Below are 18,984 nucleotides of genomic sequence, written 5' to 3'. Positions count from 1 at the left end.
ATCATTATCATTTGCGATTAGAACTGATTGCTAAATCATTTGGTAAAACACTCCTTATTATAACTTGACCATGTCATATGATATGTATTTAGATCTACCTTTCTGTATTTAGCAATCACAACTATGGTAACTGATGAGGGGCGGAAGCTATAGCAAGAGAGATAGGGAGCGGTGTTTAAACGGAGAAGACGTATACTGAGCAAATGTGGAGGGTTGCTCTGTTTTGGTATGAGAAAAACAGAGTACCAAGAGAGAAGACGATGATGATGATAAAACGTGGGGAAGAAAAGAGATAGAGTTGGGATCTCTTCCAGGAATCGATCTCAACAAGGGTTGTGCAAGTCCTCCTTGCAGGGCTCTAAGACAAGCTCTTTTGGGTAGTTAAAACTACCTCTTTTTGGTTTTTTTCTTTTATCAAAATCAAAAGCAAGTTGTCCACGATCTCTATATATAGAGATGTAGATTAACACAAAGGAAACCTAAAAGCAAAGAGAATATTCTTCTCCCATAAAGAAATAGAAAACTAACATAAAGCCTAATTGGAAAATAAGTAAACACCAAAGCCGACACCACCGTAACTTGTTGGGCAAGAAACTCAACACTGAAACCCAACAAGAGTGTAAAATATGCTGCATCAGTAACAATCTTTTGAGATCTTGAAGAAGAATGGAGTGATGGACTGGCAACAGAGAAGAGTAAGTTAATTACTCAATTCTTTCTTATTACCATGCATCAATTTTTATGTAAACCATTATCTTTCTTTTTTTGTGTCTTCTTTGGTGTTGAACAACAGAGGTGTTAACATCAACATTAGGATTGTTCATAAGGTAAACGTGAGTTTTGTTATTTTAATATGAGGTTTCATAAACTGCATACTTTTAGTGACATTCTTTTGGGTTTGACATTGTTGCAGATTAAGATAATGGTTGGAAATCATACAAGTGACACCAAAGACCAACGACGAGACTAAGGAGGCCGCTTCGGAAGCACACAATTTTACTGCCACCGAGGTCTAAGATGCAGCTGGTTCCTAGAGGCTGATGCCAATCAAAAAGAAAGATTTCTCCTTCACTATCTTTGTTTTTTTTTTTTTTTCGTTTGTGACATATCAAACATAATACTATAAAATATGAAAGTAAATGTTTGTTTAGCCAAACTTAGAATTCTTCACTTCTACTCCATTTAGTACGCGTGGGTTTGAATCGCTTACATATTCCCATCTTCTAATTTTTTTTTTGGAAGAAACATATTTCCTTATCTATGGGAATCTTATTATACTTTTTTAAACATATTTCCTTATCTATGGGAATCTTATTATATAAAGTTTGATGTCAAAATTATTTATTAACAGAATTTTATGACATGTGTCAATTATATCATTCATATATTGACATATGTCAATTTTTAATTTATTAAAAATATAAAAAGAAAAATATAAAAATTCAAAACCTACCATAAAAAGGTTTTATATAAAAGTAAAATAGAGAAAAGAAAACCTAATTTTATTAAAAATATTTAAACAGTTTTAAAATTTAGAAAAAATCATTATAAGGAAATTATATATATATATATATATATTATTATATAAAGTTTGATGTCAAAATTATTTATTAACAAGATCGTGACATGTGTTAATTGTATCATTCAGATGTTGACACATGTCAATTTTAAATTTATTAAAAATATAAAAAAGAAAAATGTAAAAATTCAAAACCTACCATAAAAAAGTTTTATATAAAAGTAAAATAGAAAAAAGAAAACCTAATTTAATTTCAAATATTTAAACAGTTTTAAAATTTAGAAAAAAATCATTATAAGGAAATTATATATATATATTATAAAATGCGAAGTTATAATATTGTTTAATTAAATTAATTTTAAGTTGCTAATTTTACAAGAAAAATATTACTTTTTATATAAAAAAAATGATTGTGAAAATTATACAATTATTTACTGTTTCTAAAAAAATGTAAATACCCACCTTTAAACAAAGAAAAATTGTTGAAAAAAAAATAGATTGTCTCATATTTTTTTCAGCAATCAAATAATCTATTCAAAAAGACTGCTATTGTAATATATAAGATAGGAGTATGTAAGATTAACATATGCGTTTTTGCAACTACACAAATGTTAAAGTAAAGAGACATATAATATATTTTTTAATGTGTTCATAAAGATAAATACAATTTGTTGGTAGTAGTAAATACAATTTGTTGATAGTACAAATACACCTTTAGTGGTGATGTAGATACTAGATTGTAAATAGATATACATTAGTGTATTACAGCAAAAAAAAACTATTTTCTATAATTAAAAGTTTATCTATTTACTTTTATATATTGTTTTTACTTACGAAAAGAACTAAATATATATTCTTTTGTTAAATTTAATTTTATTTTAATAACTTTGAACTCATCTACATCTATTTTCTTTAACTAAAAGTGTATCTATTTAATGTTTTTTTTTTCTATCAAACAATTAAAAGGAAATTTTTTCGGTTAGCTGCCCAAACCAGAGGGAAATGATTTACAAAAGAAACTTCAGAGATAAGAGAACACAGAGCACGGGCAAGACAATCCGCCTTCATATTTGACGCACGCGGGATCCAAGAGATGGAAAATAGTGGGAAAGATTCCAGCGAGTTAAACTCATCGAGAAAGTTGGAGAAGGACGGTCAATATTCAGAAGACTTCACCATTGTGAATAACTTAGCACAATCAGTCTCAAAACGTTGACAAGTGATCCCTTCAACACGTATCCGCTCAATGGCTCACAACAACGTTTTTAACTCCAAATGTAGGGGGAGGGGCTCTGTGTTAGACACTTGACCCCCAACAACAAGGTTCGCTCCTCACCAATGCAACACCACCAGCCCAGTCATTAATGCACATTAGTTGTTTTCTAAGAACCATCAATCTGGCAACGAGGTGAAGAAACCTGGACATCTGAATACGAAGATGGAGCTGACATTAATGCCATAAAAGACAACGTCTATTCCCAGGCTAAATTATCACCCAAAGTCTGAGTACTTATATTATTCGCATATGTCTCTTAACCTTGATTTTTTTTTATGGTCTTAAAATCCATGGTAATTTAAGAAGTTGATCATGATCACCCTGTTGAGAGGCGTCCCTCCTGAAAACAAAATCCAAATTCGAGTACACCGACTCATATGGTAAATCCTCTGGCCTCTGACAAGACCGGAGTCAGAGATAAATCCCAAACTTCACACGAACGAGGACATTCAAAATAAAAACGTGGTTAATAGTTTCAACCTAGTAAAGTCGCATATTTTACATCAAATATCACATTGGACACCTCGGTGTATCTATTTACTTACTAAAAATATTTACTTTATATTCTTTGATAAATTTAATTTTAATTTAAAAATTATAAACCCGCACATCGGGCGGGTCCTAATCTAGTAAAATATATAATCTAAAATATATAAACTATTTTGTCTTCTTGTTGTCTAACACAAACTAAAAACAAATCGAAAACTACACTAATATAATTTTAAATTATAAAAGTTAATGATATTATAGGCAATTCTCATAAGTTCAAATCACAATATCTCTCTTACTAGGCCTGGGTATATGAATAATCTGTTTGGACTCGGGTATTAACCGTTTGAATTCAGATAAACCGGTTTAGGAAAATATACCATTGGGTAACTTAAGTGTTTCGGTTTGAGTTTGGTTTGGATACTCTCTTGTTTGTGTTTGTTTGGATTACAAATTTCAGAACCCGATTACTACCCAAACTACCGGGTACAAAAAAAAATTCTTAAAATTAGTTAAATTTAAATAAATTTAACTAAATTTTGACATATGTAACAAATATTTTTTGGATACTTTAATTATTTTAGGTATTTAGGTATAAAAATAATTGATATATTCAAAATTATAATTACAATTTTTGATAATTGAATTATATCCGTGTTAAATATTAGTAATATTGTAGATAATTCTGTATTTTTGGGTTTTATGGGTACCTGTTTGGATAGCGGATATTACCCTAACCCGAACCCAAACCCATCGGTTTAGCAATATAGAGCCCAAAAAAATTATTTAGGTATACCTGAATCCAAGCCTGAACCGATCATTTGGGGTCGGGTTTCAAATGTATTCGAGTATGATTTTTTCCCAGCCATATCTTTTACATATTTCTTTATATGTTGGATTAAAATATATAATCTCAAATGGATATTAAAACTACGATTATGAGATGTACGAAATGAGTTTTCTGTCTTGAAATAATCATACCACATTTCTGTTAATATATTTGTTTTTTTTCATGTAGTGTTCTTTACTTGGTACGAATTATGAATATGAATTTAATAAAATTATTAAAAAATACATTTATAAACATATTTAATATAATGCAAACATAATAACAAATTTAACTTTTAAAATTAACCCCGGTCACTAGTTTGATATTAATTTTCAAAATATTAGAATGTGTAAATAGTAAGTAGGATTTCTGTCAAAATTGGAAATATTTACAAATTACTATTAAATTTTATAATATTTTTAAATTCGAAAACCATGTATAATGTATTATATCATTTAACAAAATATATAAGTTTGCATTATATAAAACACCTTAGATAAATTATCTTGTTATGTAAATGGAGATTTTTTTGTAGGCAATTGAGAGTTACTTGTGTGTGGGTTGTTATATTAATGTAATAAAGATCATAGCATACAGAAATACCATTCATTGGTGTGACTAATTGTTTAATTAATTAGTGTAACCTGGTTTCTGAAATCATGTTAAGCATTGAATTAAACAAACTGTAGTGCTTCTATGTTAATTATATAACAGGTAAGAATGTGATATAGATGTCAAAAAGAATTGTTGTTACATTGGATTCTATAAAACGTACAATTAAAGCCTTCGTAGCCCTCTTTTTGTATGTCTTTATAAGATTCTTAAGACAAAGTTTAATTCATCATACATTTCCTTGTTATAATTTGTTTGTATATATTAACAATAGTGATTGTAATCAGTTGCCCAAAATATTATATCAAACAAAATATAGTAGTTTGAAAAGAATATAACTGATTTTAACTAATGCTCATATATAGACTCTCTGAGTTATGATACAAAAGTTGTTCAAAATACATTAAAAATTAAAAGTTATGATACAAAATAGTTTAGCCATTCTTCTATACTTTTTAATTTTATTGAATTTTGTTATAGAATGTGAGTTATTTATATTACCAATATACAATGTTTTTTATATATAGTCTCAAAAAGCCATAAGAAAACTACAACAACTATGCTGAATTAATTAAAACTTAAAAGAAATTAGGCATTTGTAAACCATTGAGTGAGAAGAGAAACCCATCCTTTGCACCTATATTGTTTCGCCCCTAGCTATATTATCTCACATGAGATTAACTCAGATAATCTCGACTCATATCGAACGCTAGATATTATCTATCATCTGGTGAGATTTGTGGACACATTTATAATTAATCTAAAGAGCAATTGTTACAGGACTAAACACGTGGCAAATCATTGTAAGACGTGGCTAAACATTGTAATTACGCTGATGAACAATGGTTACCACGCAAGTGCACACGTGGTAAATCAGTGTAAACCCTGGTGGTAAAAGTCATTTACGTGTGGTTAGTGGTTAGTGGTTAGTGGTTACAAACAAGTCCCATCAAACTCTTTGGAGTTTGAGAAGACAAAAGTAGGTTTATATATTAAAAAAAAGTGATTTTACAAAAGTAAAACCCTTTTATTTCCTTTCTTACATATAAAAAAGACTCGATTCTCCTATTTATATGTGCGTATGTAGAGTGTAGACGTAGTGTTTAAATGATTCAGTTCCATTTTCATCTTGAATTTAAGCTTATAGATATGGAGGGTGCCTCAAGCAGTGTTAATGGTTCGAGCAACATTAGCTTGCAAAAGAAGCAACGAACAGAGGATAAAACACGTCCGGCCATGTTTGATTTTGATGTTCTCGATTGTCCCCTTTGTTGCGAGCCACTCACTATTCCTATCTTCCAGGTTACGTTTCTACTTTCCAATATGTTAAGGCCAAGACTTTTCTTTAGCTTATTGGTTTTTTATATGCGATAACATAAACATATTCTTGTTCTTTTCAGTGTGATAATGGACATTTAGCTTGCTCTTCTTGCTGTCCCAAACTGAGTAATAAGTGCCCTTCATGTGCTTTGCGTGTTGGTAACAATCGTTGCAGAGCAATGGAGAGTGTTCTTGAATCGATCTATATCCCATGCCGAAACGCCACCTTTGGATGCGCCCTAAAAATATCTTATGGGAAAGACACAACTCATGAAGAGGAATGTGCTTTTACTCAATGCTCATGCCCTATAGAGGACTACAATTACACTTGCTCATACAGAAATCTTTACGCTCACTATTGTTTTTATACCCACCATAACATCCATGGCTCATACTCATCAAACAATTTCACATGTGGCAATTTTGTAAGTGTTCACATGAACATCAGTAATAAGATGTTAATTGTGAAAGAGCGTAGGATGAAGCTCTTGTTTGTAGTGCAATGTTTTAGAGAGCCATGTGGTGTGTATGTAACCGTAAGCTGCATTGCACCATCTGCTCCAGAACTAGGACAGTTCTCATATTATCTCTCTTATCTGTGGATGGACACACTCTGACTTATGAATCACCCGAGGTGGGGAAAGTTCTTAAAGTGAGCTCCCGAAGACCCGAAGAGAGTTTTATGTTGATCCCTGACAGTTTACTACGTGGTGATTCGCTGGATATGAAACTTTGCATCAAGAAGTTGAAGCAAGTGTAATAAAATATAGTTTGGTTTGAGATTGAAAGACGTACCGCGTTTGTGTTGGTTATCTTTTGTCTTTTTGTTATCATCTCTGTTGAATCACCCATGTAGCCCCCTTCGATGTAAAATGTTATGGCTGGAAGGAAAACTAGTAGAGTAACAGAGTTTGGGAAGTAGCGTACGTTCTTCTTTTTTTGTTTTGTTTTGTCGTGCAAAAAATTTATGTATCGTTCTTCTTTTAATCCGTAAGTTCAGCGTTAAAGTAATTCTTAAAATTTAATTGAAAGTATTACTAGTAAACTAAAAATATAACTTAGCCAGCTAGAAATTGAAACTCTAGAAATTGATGTTGGGAGAAATAATAAAGTAGAATTCGTATATGTTATTTATTGTTTTCCACTTAGAAGGAGAACGAAGAGGTTGAAGTGAAATTTATGACTGCGAGGGTATCATCTAAAAATATTTGATCCCTAAAGTTTAAGAGAGTGCTAAAAGTTTTGTTATGTCCACACGAAACTTAACACATTAACTTAAAGACTTTAGGGATTACAATTGCGATTGTTATGTGCACACTGAAAGGCGAAAGCTCTAGGCAGAGACAAGATTGTATATATTAATTCAGTTCAACTTTAAATTCAGACACCAGTTGATTATGTTTTCCGTTTTCGTGAGGAACAATTGTGTAGTATATAGAGGTGAAACGAAGATTTAATAAAAACTTGATAATAAATATAAAATACTATCTGTTCTATTTTTATTCGGAAAATAATAAAACAGCTATATCTGCGTAAATCATATATATATACATGACTACTTCTAATTTTTTTTTTGTCAGACTAATCCTAAATTTCTAACTTATTCTTTAATCGGAAATATCGATATTCCTAATTAGATAATGATATGACTTACGCAGATATAGTTGCATGTTTGCTTACTTTCTAGTATGCATTATTGGTGAAACTCATCTCCAGTAAAAGTAAAAAAAAAAACTATACAAGAATATATATTATGAACCAGAAAAAAAACTTAATTTTCAAATTAAAAAAATCAAAAATATAAATAGAAAAATCTATTCATAAACTCATATTTTAATAGTTTATCGATAAATTAATAATTAATATTTTTTAGATAAATTGAAATCTCTATAAATTAATAAAATTTCAATATCCACATTATTAATTTTATAGAAGTTTTACTGTATAACTTGCTCTTCTTGCTCTTCCAAACTTAATAACACAAGTCCCCATCATGTGGTTTACCTGTTGGCCAAATTCGCTACAGAGCAATGGAGAGTGTTCTTGAGTCAGTTTTTGTCCCATGCCAAAACGCAAAGTTAGGTTGCACCAAGAATATCTCTTATAGGACAAAATCATTAATCATCCCATCAGCTGGAAGGCACCTTTTCTCCATGTTCATGCCCAGAACCCGACTGTATATGTAGAAATGTGATGAGATTAATTTGTGATTGGAAGATTTAGTATTTATTCTTATAAGAATGGCGTTACAATATACAAGCTTATATGAATGTCATCTAACCTACTTTCCTAACTAATGAGATCATATAGAATATTTACAAATCATTTATTTGATTATGGAAGATTTACATATCTTCTAGATATCCTCTTATAGTACATACACTGGCTTATACAAAAATCTCTACAATCCTATAGGTTTTCGATCCACCACCTTCAAAGTTACTAGCAAAGATACATGTATAGTATAGGTATAGTCGTGGAATTTCTTTAGCGCCCAAATGTACATCAGGGACCATGTATTAATCAAAAGTGAGTATAACATGGGACTATACTATGGCTGCATTGCACTATCTTTAGGCTGCATTGCACCATCTTTTCCAGAAGTAGGACAGTTCACATATCATCTCTCCTATACTGTGGCTGGACACATATTATCACTTACGAATCACCAAAGGTGAAGATGATTCTTGAGTTTTAAAACACCTCGAGAGAATTTCATGTTGAGCTCTCAGATTTTATTGCGTAGTAGTGAATGGTTGGATATGAAACTTTGCATCAAAAAGTTGAACCATGATAAGAATTAAGAAGGTTATAGGGTTGTATAGAAGATAGTCTTTTTATTATATTCATAATCCTATATATGGAAACACTCTCTAATATTGCGCCTGCAGGTTTTCATTTTCTTGTTTAACTACATTGGTCCATTGTGGTTATTGTAGAAACTTTGACAAGATGTAGTTTCTTAACGGCTTTTATTTCTGTTTAGACAAGTTCTTTTTAAGGTCAATGTCAAAGAAACCTAATCTTATTATATAAATTTTGGTTCTCAAAGTTAGTAACTCACCAGATCGTAACACGTATTAATTTTAACGATTAAAGATCAAAATTAAAAACTCACCAGATCGTGATACGTGTCAATTTTAACGATTAAAAATTAAAATTAGAAAGTTCATCAGATCGTGACACATGTCAATTTTAACGATTAAAAATCAGAGTTATTAAGATTAGTAAAACAAAACACAAGATAATTGTAATCTTATTATATTAAAAATAAAACAACTAAGATAAATATACTATCTGTCATACATATCAAAGTTTCACTGTTATAAAGATTCTCAACCACTATATGTTAAAATAAATATATTATGTGCCATCCATATTTGGTCGTATAATTATAATATATAATCTAACACATTAAATTTTATGTCTTTGTTTGCACAAAATAAATAAATAAATGAATTTTATGTCTCTATGGTTAGCCAATTTTAGACACTAAGTACTGCAACAAGATTTGTGAAGGCACACGCGAAGAAAACGAAGATCGTGAAAAACCAATTGGCAGTCTTAGGAAAAAAACTTGAATTGAAGTCTGAACTAATATTTTTATTATATATATTAAAAATCTTATTATATAAAGTTGGATTTTCAAATTAGTCATTAATATGATCATGACACGTGTCAAGTACATTGATGGGATATTGACACGTGTCAAAAAAATATTATTTTTCAAAACAGCTGATTAAAAAAATAACATCAAATCTAAATAAAATTTACATGTTTATATCTTAAAAAAAATAAATCAAAAAACAAAATTAACAAAACTAATCTATTTTCCATTGTACGTTACTTATATTATACGTGTTTTCTCAATAAGATTTTGACATGTATAAACAAAAAATTAATTCACTAAGCATGTATATTATTATTAATAAATAAATAGTGAATAACAAATTTAAAAAGAATAACATAAGTTATGTCAAAAAAAATTATTATTTTTGAAACATATTAGGACAGCTAATTAAGAAAATAACATTATATCTACATATCATTACATGTTTATATAGAAAGCTTTGATCTTTGATTTTTTTTACGAAGATCGTGAAAAACCAATTGGCAGTCTTAGGAAAAAAAGCTTGAATTGAAGTCTGAACTAATATTTTTATTATATTAAAAATTTTATTATATAAAGTTGGATTTTCAAATTAGTCATTAACATGATCATGACACGTGTCAATTACATTGATGGGATGTTGACACGTGTCAAAAAAATATTATTTTTCAAAACAGCTCATTAAGAAAATAACATCAAATCTAAATAAAATTTACATGTTTATATCTAAAAAAAAATAAACAAAACTAATCTATTTTTCATTGTAAGTTACTTATATTATTCGTGTTTTCTCAATAAGATTTTGACATGTATAAACAAAAAAATAATTCACTAAGCATGTATATTATTGTTAATAAATAAATAGTGAATAACACATTTAAAAAGAATAACATAAGTTATGTCAAAAAAATTATTATTTTTGAAACATATTAGGACAGCTAATTAAGAAAATAACATTATATCTACATAACATTACATGTTTATATAGAAAGCTTTGATCTTTGATTTTTTTCCTGATATAATTTTGTCGATCTATTACGTGGGTCTTTGATTCGTGCAAGGTTTTTAATGGAAACTATGAGAGGCAATGAAATGAAATCGAAGTATATAAGTCCGCTAATTTAATCGTGGATAGAGACACTGATGGAGGTTCCAAAAGTGATTCTACAGTTAGTAGCATTATAAGTTTGGAAGATAAGTCGGTCGTTGATGTGTTTGGTCAAAATTTAGAGTTGTCTTTTCTGAATAATGTTGATGATTCCGGTACTGAAACAAGAACTGTTTGATCGAGTAATTGAGAAGCGGTTTCAAATTTGGGAAGTTGGAACGGTATACCATTTTTAAATTGGTTTCAAATCGGATTTATATGGTTTTCTATCAGATTAGGTTCGTAAACCGTTTAAATAAGGTATATAGAGAAATATATGTGAACTTTTGATTCGGGTAAAAATAAGTTGTGAATTTATGATTCGAAAATATTTGAGACGAGGTCATAGCTTTAAGTTGTTTTGGTACAATTGGATATTTCTGAAGAGTAAATAGGTCATTGATCCTTAACGTGATTATAACATTTGTCATGTTTTGGATTGGATATAAAGTGTCTATTTTGTGTATATGAGTTATTTAAGACTTATATGTACCATCCTGATTATAATTTTCAAATTATTATTTTCATTATATTATATTAGCTTTGTTTCAATTTCTCAACTTTTATTGAGTTAGTCATAAAATCATTGTAATCGAGTAGATAATTTTCACCAGTTGTTCATCCAAAATATCTTTGGAGTAAAAAAAACTTCATGGTTAAAGAAATTATGTCACAAAACAATTTTAGTAATTATAATAACTATAATTATGCCAAAACAAAAGTAAAGCAACATAAAATTTGTTTAATTTGTTTAGAAGACATTTTATTGGTGGTGATAAAGAGCATATTTTAACAATAAAATAATTTTGGGTATAAGAACATATTTTTAATGGTAAAACATAGAGTAAAATTATACGTGGTTACTTATTAGATGTTGCTTTGATGAATTTGTTACATGTCAAATATTTTGTGAATAAGTTGTGAAACGTTTTTGAAATTTGACAATAATAATATTTGTAATGATGAGTATTTGACAAAAGTTTTACCACGATCATATGTCACTTTGTTTTTCTTTTTATTTAACAATTTAACATCTCGACTTCTTATAGTTCAATATTTTCATGGAATTGCAGCTATGTATACTGTGGAGTTTCAAAAAAGGGTCTCCCACATGCTCATAAAATCGTCTGGATGGATGCTAAATGTAAGTTCTCAACTGCCGATGAGATTGATAAAATTATTTGTGCTGAAATTCCAGACAAGGAAAAAGATCCAGAACTCTATAATATAATATCAGAGTGTATGATTCATGGCCCATGCGGAAGCGTGAATCCGTTCTCTCCCATGGAGGAGGGTAGTTGCTCCAAGTTTTTTCCTAAACCTAATGTTGATACTACAAATATTGACAAGGAAGGATACCCTGTTTATAGAAGAAGAAAGGATGGTCGCTTTATCGATATGTGGTTCCTTACAATCGTGCTTTGTCCTTGAAATATCATGCTCATATCAATGTTGAGTGGTGCAACCAAACAGGATCAGTTAAGTACTTATTTAAGTATGTACACAAAGGAAATGATCGAGTTACTGTCACTGTTGGACCTCACCAAAAATAAGTAGTTGAAGATCCTAAGAAGAAACTTGCCCAAGAGAATAAGACAGTACAAAAAAACGAAATACAAGATTACTTTGATTGCGGGTATATTTTCAATCTTTCAAAAATAAAACATTTTCTAATTTATGATTCAACCTAATAAAAAATACTTCTCTTTCACAGATATGTTTCTGCATGTGAGGCTATGTGGAGGCTCGAGAGCTATTATACGAAGAAACACCAAGCAGGTATATTTGGGATGGTAAGGATAAAGCTTTTTACAAGAGGAAAACAAGAGCTTTCGCTATAGGGAGAATTAATTATGTTCCTCCAATCATAGACGATGCATATCATTTGAGGATTCTTCTTAATTCCAAAAGAGGTCAGACCAGTTTTGATGACATCAAAACAGTGAATGGGGTCATACACAAAACGTATCTTGAAGCTTGCTATGCTCTTGGGTTGTTAGATGATGACAAAGAATACATTGAAAGTATCAAAGAAGCATCCTTCATGTGTTCTCCAAAGTATGTTCGTATAATGTTTGTGAGGATGCTACTATTAGCCGTTTTGAGTATGTCTCATATTGTATGGGAAGATACTTGAGAGTTATTATCTGAAGATATATTAAGACGTAAAAAAAAAAAAAAAATTGAAGCGATCAGGTTCTGTTTTTAAACCTTTTTTTTTTGTCACCATTTATTTGATTTTATGGATCAATATAATTTATGAGTAACACTCTTATTCTTGCAGAACTCACATTAACAGATGAGGAAAGAAAGATACTTTGCTTACAGAGATCAACAAACAATTGTTAAGGAATGGTAGTTCTTTAAAGTCTTTTAAAAAACTACCCCAGCTACGACATGAGAATGTACCAGTTTTAAACCAGCTCATAGGAGATGAGAGAAGATTTTGTAATCAAGTTGACTTAAAAAAGAATCATGATGAATGGTTGCATATGCTTACATAAGAGCAAAGGAAGGTATATGATGATATCATAGGCGCAGTTTTACAAAACAGAGGTGGAGTTTTTTTCTTATATGGTTTTGGAGGAACTGGTAAAACATTCCTTTGGAAAGTAATTTCTGCAGCGATCAGATCAAGAGGAGACAAAGTCTTAAACGTAGCATCTAGCGGTATAGCATCTCTTTTGTTAGAAGGCGGAAGAATAACTCATTCAAGATTTGGTATTCCTCTAGATGTTCATGAAATTAACATCTATGTGCAACATGTCAAGGTCTTCTGATGAGTAAATATTGCTTCGAAACTTTGGATAGAAGCCTGAAAGATATAATGTGTAATCCTGATGATAAACCTTTTGGTGGGAAGATCATTTGGTGGTAATTTCTGTCAGATTCTACTGGTTATTGTTGGCGCTGGTCGAAAACAAATAATAAACTCATCCTTGAATTCATCTTACCTTTGGAAACATTGTAAACTTTTATGCCTAACGAAAAATATGAGGCTGCTGCAGAACATTAGTCCAAAAGAGGCGCTGAAAATTGAAGAATTTTCTAAATGGATTCTAGATGTAGGTGAAGGTAGGCTTAGTGAGCCGAATGATGGTGTTGCTGATATTGAAATCCCAGAAGAGTTGCTTATAACTGAAACAAACTCTCCAATACAATCCATCATTAATGCAGTCTATGGAGATTCTTATGCCTCAGAGCATGTTGCAAGTTAATTCCAAAGCAGAGTTATTTTTTGTCCAACTAATGATGATGTCAAACTCTATCAATGATCACATGCTATCAAGATTAAATGGTAAGTATTTCAATACTCATAAACTTATATTATACTTTTGTTTTATTTAGTTTAAAAATAAAGTAATTTTTTGTTCTTCTATTTTTGTATTTGGTAGGAGAAGAAAGGGTTTATTTAAGTGCAGATAGTTTAGACCCATCTGATAAACGATTGGCAGGAAACCCAGCATATAGCCCAGATTCTTTAAACACGATGAGAATTTTTGGTGTTCCAAACCATGCTCTTCGCTTAAAAATTGGATGTCCAATGGTGTTATTGCTCAATATTGATCCACATGGTGGTCTAATGAATGGAACTAGACTTCAGATTATAAAAATGGCAGACCATGTTCTACAAGCTAGAATAATCACTGGTATGACTTTTACAACTTAATTCTAAGTATAATCTCCTATATAATTAAGAAATTAATCTCAAAGAAATATACCGTTCCATAATTACAGGTACAGAATTGGAAAAACAGTTCTCCTACCAAGAATGGTAATAATACCATCAGATTCAAGACTGCCTTTCAAAATGAGGCGTAGGCAATTTCCTGTCTCTGTTGCTTTTGCAATGACTATCAACAAAAGCCAAGGACAGTCGCTTTCAAATGTTGGATTATATTTGCCAAGACCTATTTTCTCTCATGGTCAACTATATGTTGCAATGTCTTGTGTGAGCTCTAAGTTAGGGTTGAAAATTTTGATAACTCATCCAAAAGAAAAACCTCAAAGCAAAACAAGGAATGTCTTCAAGAAAATTTTCCAGAATATTTGATGCATTATCATAATTATATTTGATTGGTTCATATTTTATTTTTAATAATTGTCGTAATATAATTTATATTTACAAACTGTATAAGATTTTTAATTTTAATTATCCCAACCGGGAACCCTTAAAGAATGATGGTCGGTTAGTGTATACAAGGAAAAACCGGATTTCAAGTGAACCATTATTGAATACCGGCTATAGTTAGTAACGAACAAAAACAAAGAAATAAATCCTTATAAACTAAATAAGTTGAAACAGAGAGCAACTATACCAGAGATTAAATCCATATTACCATTTTATGGATTTACATGTAAACAATTTTGCCCAGCACGGGTTATTACCTAGTTTAGATTATTCTATACAACATACTTAAAATATTTGTAGGTAATATGTTCATAGAAATCATATGTAGATACTATAATTAAAGTCCTAATTCGTAGGGAATTTTGATGTAAGAAAGATGGTTAGATAAAGACATGATTATAGTGCATACTTATTGATTGATGGCATGTGCATAATGGTGCCACTTCAACATATATAGATTGATGCTTCTGACTAGATACATGACGAGAAAAATACCGTTCCGTACATCAATAGTTTATTCCACATTTAGTTATTCTTAGAGATAGATGTACTCGCTGATTCATTTATTTTCTCAATTGGAAAAGACATTTTTGGACCGATCTTCAAAGCAAGGTGTTACGGAAACAGGACATGATGGATTTGTCGGATTTTCAGAGAACATCAAAATCCTAAGAACCTTTACTAGAGAAACTAAATGACATTCTCAGATCTTGAGATACCATTGAGTCCTTTGGATTTGTAGAAATTTGCATAAACTGTAATGGTTTAATTTTCCACAATGAAACATATCGTTTAACCATATCAGATCACACCTTCATTTGGACGTCCAAACCGAAATAACAATATTAATTCATCAATTCTACATGTGGTTCACACATCTCAACATCTTTACATATCATGACGTAAATGTGTAAGAAAATAGTACCTAGCTCGCCATGTTTCATATTTTAAAGTGGACCAAAGCAGAGATTCCGTCAAGTCCTTTGGCATTGAAGTAAGCATTGTAGTCTCTAATGGTGGTCTCTCTGTACTTGGGAGGGTATTCTTCAGACACAAGCTCTCTAATGGGTCCGTATAGTGTAGGGTTCGGTCCCATGGAGCTGGTGAAGAAACATGCTACAGAGATCCGAGCCCTAGTAGCTCTGTTCGCCAGTACTCTATGCTCTAAACTTGTGAAGTTGTCGTTTGTTATAAGCTGCAATATTAATACCAAAAAATATTCTTTTAACAAATCTAGCGTTATATGGATACTTGTGCATAATTGAGGAACAATGTTTTGGTTGAGCAAACTTGCCTGTAGGAGATCTCCGACGTTGATGATTAGAGCTCCGGGAACATGAGGAACATCGAACCAGTACCCTTCACGAAGTACCTGAAGGCCTCCGATCTGATCTGGAAGAAGGACGGTAAGGAAAGAGTTGTCTGCGTGCTGACTTGTGCCTAAAGTTAGGTCAGGTTCTGGACACGGTGGGTAGTAATGGCCAACCATCACCAAACCCTTAGAGCAGTCCATGTCATTGAGGTGATTAGGGTTCAACCCTAAAGCTTCTGATAGTAGCGTAAAGAGAAAGTCACCCACATTCGTCACCTGCTCTGAATATTCTATCATGACATCCCTAAAACAATTCGCCATATATAGAAATGAATAGAGAGATTACACTTGCTGACTTACACATCAAGTTAAAGATATGGATTCATAGATATACCTTAAAATTTCTGGAAGATCTTGTGGGTTCGGAGGATCTGGAGCCATGTTACAAGTAACTGTGTCTCTCCAATTTGCTGCTCGAGAAGTGTAGAGATCGAAATTACTTGAATAGTGAAACTTTCTTGTTAAATCACGACAGTAGAGCTCTTTCCTCACTTGTGGAGATTGCTCGTGAAACCCACGAACTCTATCTTTCATCTTCTCAAGAAGATCGAGTGAAACTCCATGGTTGATCACCTGGAAGAAACCCCACTTCTTTGCTGCTTCTTTAATCCCTTCAATCGCGTTCTTGCGTTCGATCGCGGTTTCAAAGATCCGTCCTCCAAGATTAATCGTTGGGATCGTCTTGAGATGTAGCAAGTCCAAGGGAAGCGATTTAGGGTTTGCTAGATTGGCAAATGAGTGATGGAAGATGCGTGGAATCTGTGAGATTCCTGCCTCGACGAGTCCTTTCACACCCGTATTCGTTTCATCGAAAGCCTTAAGCTCACGGGTACGATCGAACGAAGCAACCTCCATCGTTTTTGTTTAGTAGAAAATAGAACAATATTATGGTACAAATCAACGATAGGACCAGTTATGCTACAAGCTAGCAAAACCATTTATTCATAGATAAGGTTGATAGCAACTGGGGCAGACAAGTCAACAAGAAGTTATTTAAGACAAAAATTCAAAGTTTGACGCATCTTTTCATTAGAAAAATGATACATTCTCAAATCTTGAGATAGAGTGATCCAGAGCTACCATCGAATCCTTTGGATCTGTATAACTTAATTTGAAAGCTCTGAAACGGTGGTTTGTGTCTCTATATTGGGTTAGTTTTGTTTAGACAAAAAAAAACCAAATTTTGTCTCTTTTAACCTAGACCTACCTATTTTGAGTTAATTAAGGAAATGTCATTGTTTTCTTGAGGTTTTAATTAAAAACATGCATGATAAATGACTTAAATCTCAGAGCACCTCCAAACGGTACAGTTTATAAAGAAAAAAGTATGTATATATTATTTTAGTTATATTTTTTTTTCATTTTTTATATTAACTGAATTATTAGATATGTGACATGTGTTCATTAATTAGTTTTATAGAACCCTAATAGATTTTTCGTTTAAACTATATTTTAACCTGTGGTACATCGCGTGCATATAATTTTTATTATTATTTATATTTTATATGGTATTTTTTGTTTAAATATTGGATGTTTTGCAAATAGAGTAATAACTAAATTTCCTGGCCGTTTATGCGGCTGCATCCATACTATTGTTTTGTTTAGTGTTTACACAATAAAAGTGATTACACAAACTCATAATATTATAAGAGCCTAAAATAGTCAACCGATTACATAAAAGTGATTACACAAACTCATACAAAAGAAACTGATTACATAAAACTCATGAAAATTTATAACAGTCAACCGATTACACCAAGGTGATTACTAAAACTCATACAAGAGAAACCGATTACATAACAGTGATTATTAAAGCTCATACAAAGAAACCTCTCTACACAAAAAATCCTACCACCATAATGATGAAAATATTTCAAACACTGGCATCTCTCTCAGCCTCGGTAACAAGATTATCATTATTACTATAAGTCTATAACCTGTAAACCCTATCACTACGGCCTGGTTACGAGTAAGGAGTATATACCTGGTTATGTCTCAGCACCGTCAACATCTCATCGATGTGAGACTTCATTATCTTCTCCAATTGTGCAAACGCCTTCATTAAACCCTCCATTCGCAAGTTCACCTCATCGATCTTCACGCTACTCCTCTGGTTGTGGGGATTTCGAATCTATTCATGCTCTGTGTTTGAGAGAATGAACACGCAGAAAAAAAACTTCAACCAATTACATAAACTTCATCAAAGACCTGATACTACACCAACAACTCAGAAAGCTCTCGCTCTTCCACACTCGAATCTTTGAAAAAACTTGTATCAATAATAACAAAACACCAAACAACTCAGTAATCAACATACTGCAATAAACGCAAATCCAGATATATTAGGTACTCAAAAGTTTCTTAAATCCCTCTGTTTCTAATCAAAAAAAAAAAAAAAAACAGAACCATCTATGTATACATTTTCGAAGTACATTTTGGGTTCTACCCTTTTATTTGTACTTTTTAAAAAACTTATTTACAAATTTAATCCCAAAAAAATTCTAAAAATATCATTACTTCAGATTTTGTTTCCTAAATATTTTACATATCATTCCAACTAAAAAATACAGCACAATCAATATGGAAACAGAAACTATGATATAAATAATCACACCTTCTATTGTGTATGGAAGATATTCTATCTATGAATCTTTTGCAAACAAAGAAAACAATAATTT

General features: G+C 31.3%; 1 protein-coding gene and 1 pseudogene across 1 annotated transcript; one reads left to right on the top strand and one right to left on the bottom strand.

Annotated features, from left to right (window-relative positions):
• On the top strand, positions 5,875-6,805 carry LOC104720541 (annotated as a pseudogene).
• On the bottom strand, positions 15,721-17,161 carry LOC104719461 (1-aminocyclopropane-1-carboxylate oxidase homolog 3-like). The gene is made up of 3 exons (XM_010437398.2): positions 16,641-17,161; positions 16,229-16,550; positions 15,721-16,129 (listed from the first exon to the last, which is right to left on the bottom strand). The coding sequence occupies exons 1-3, from the start codon at positions 17,159-17,161 to the stop codon at positions 15,875-15,877; spliced, it is 1,098 nt and encodes a 365-aa protein (XP_010435700.1). The 3' UTR covers positions 15,721-15,874.

This window comes from Camelina sativa, chromosome 10, assembly GCF_000633955.1.
Source record: "Camelina sativa cultivar DH55 chromosome 10, Cs, whole genome shotgun sequence".
Lineage (NCBI taxonomy): Eukaryota > Viridiplantae > Streptophyta > Magnoliopsida > Brassicales > Brassicaceae > Camelina > Camelina sativa.
This window is presented reverse-complemented; position numbering and strand designations above follow the sequence as displayed.

Bases quoted from the DNA above. Each gene is read 5' to 3' on its own strand.
- LOC104719461 (XM_010437398.2), bottom strand. From the start codon at position 17,161: ATGGAGGTTGCTTCGTTCGATCGTACCCGTGAGCTTAAGGCTTTCGAT. The intron at 16,551-16,640 runs GTATATCTATGA...GAATTGTTTTAG, and splicing joins GATCTTCCAGAAATTTTAAG to GGATGTCATGATAGAATATT. The intron at 16,130-16,228 runs GCAAGTTTGCTC...TTAATATTGCAG, and splicing joins ACGTCGGAGATCTCCTACAG to CTTATAACAAACGACAACTT.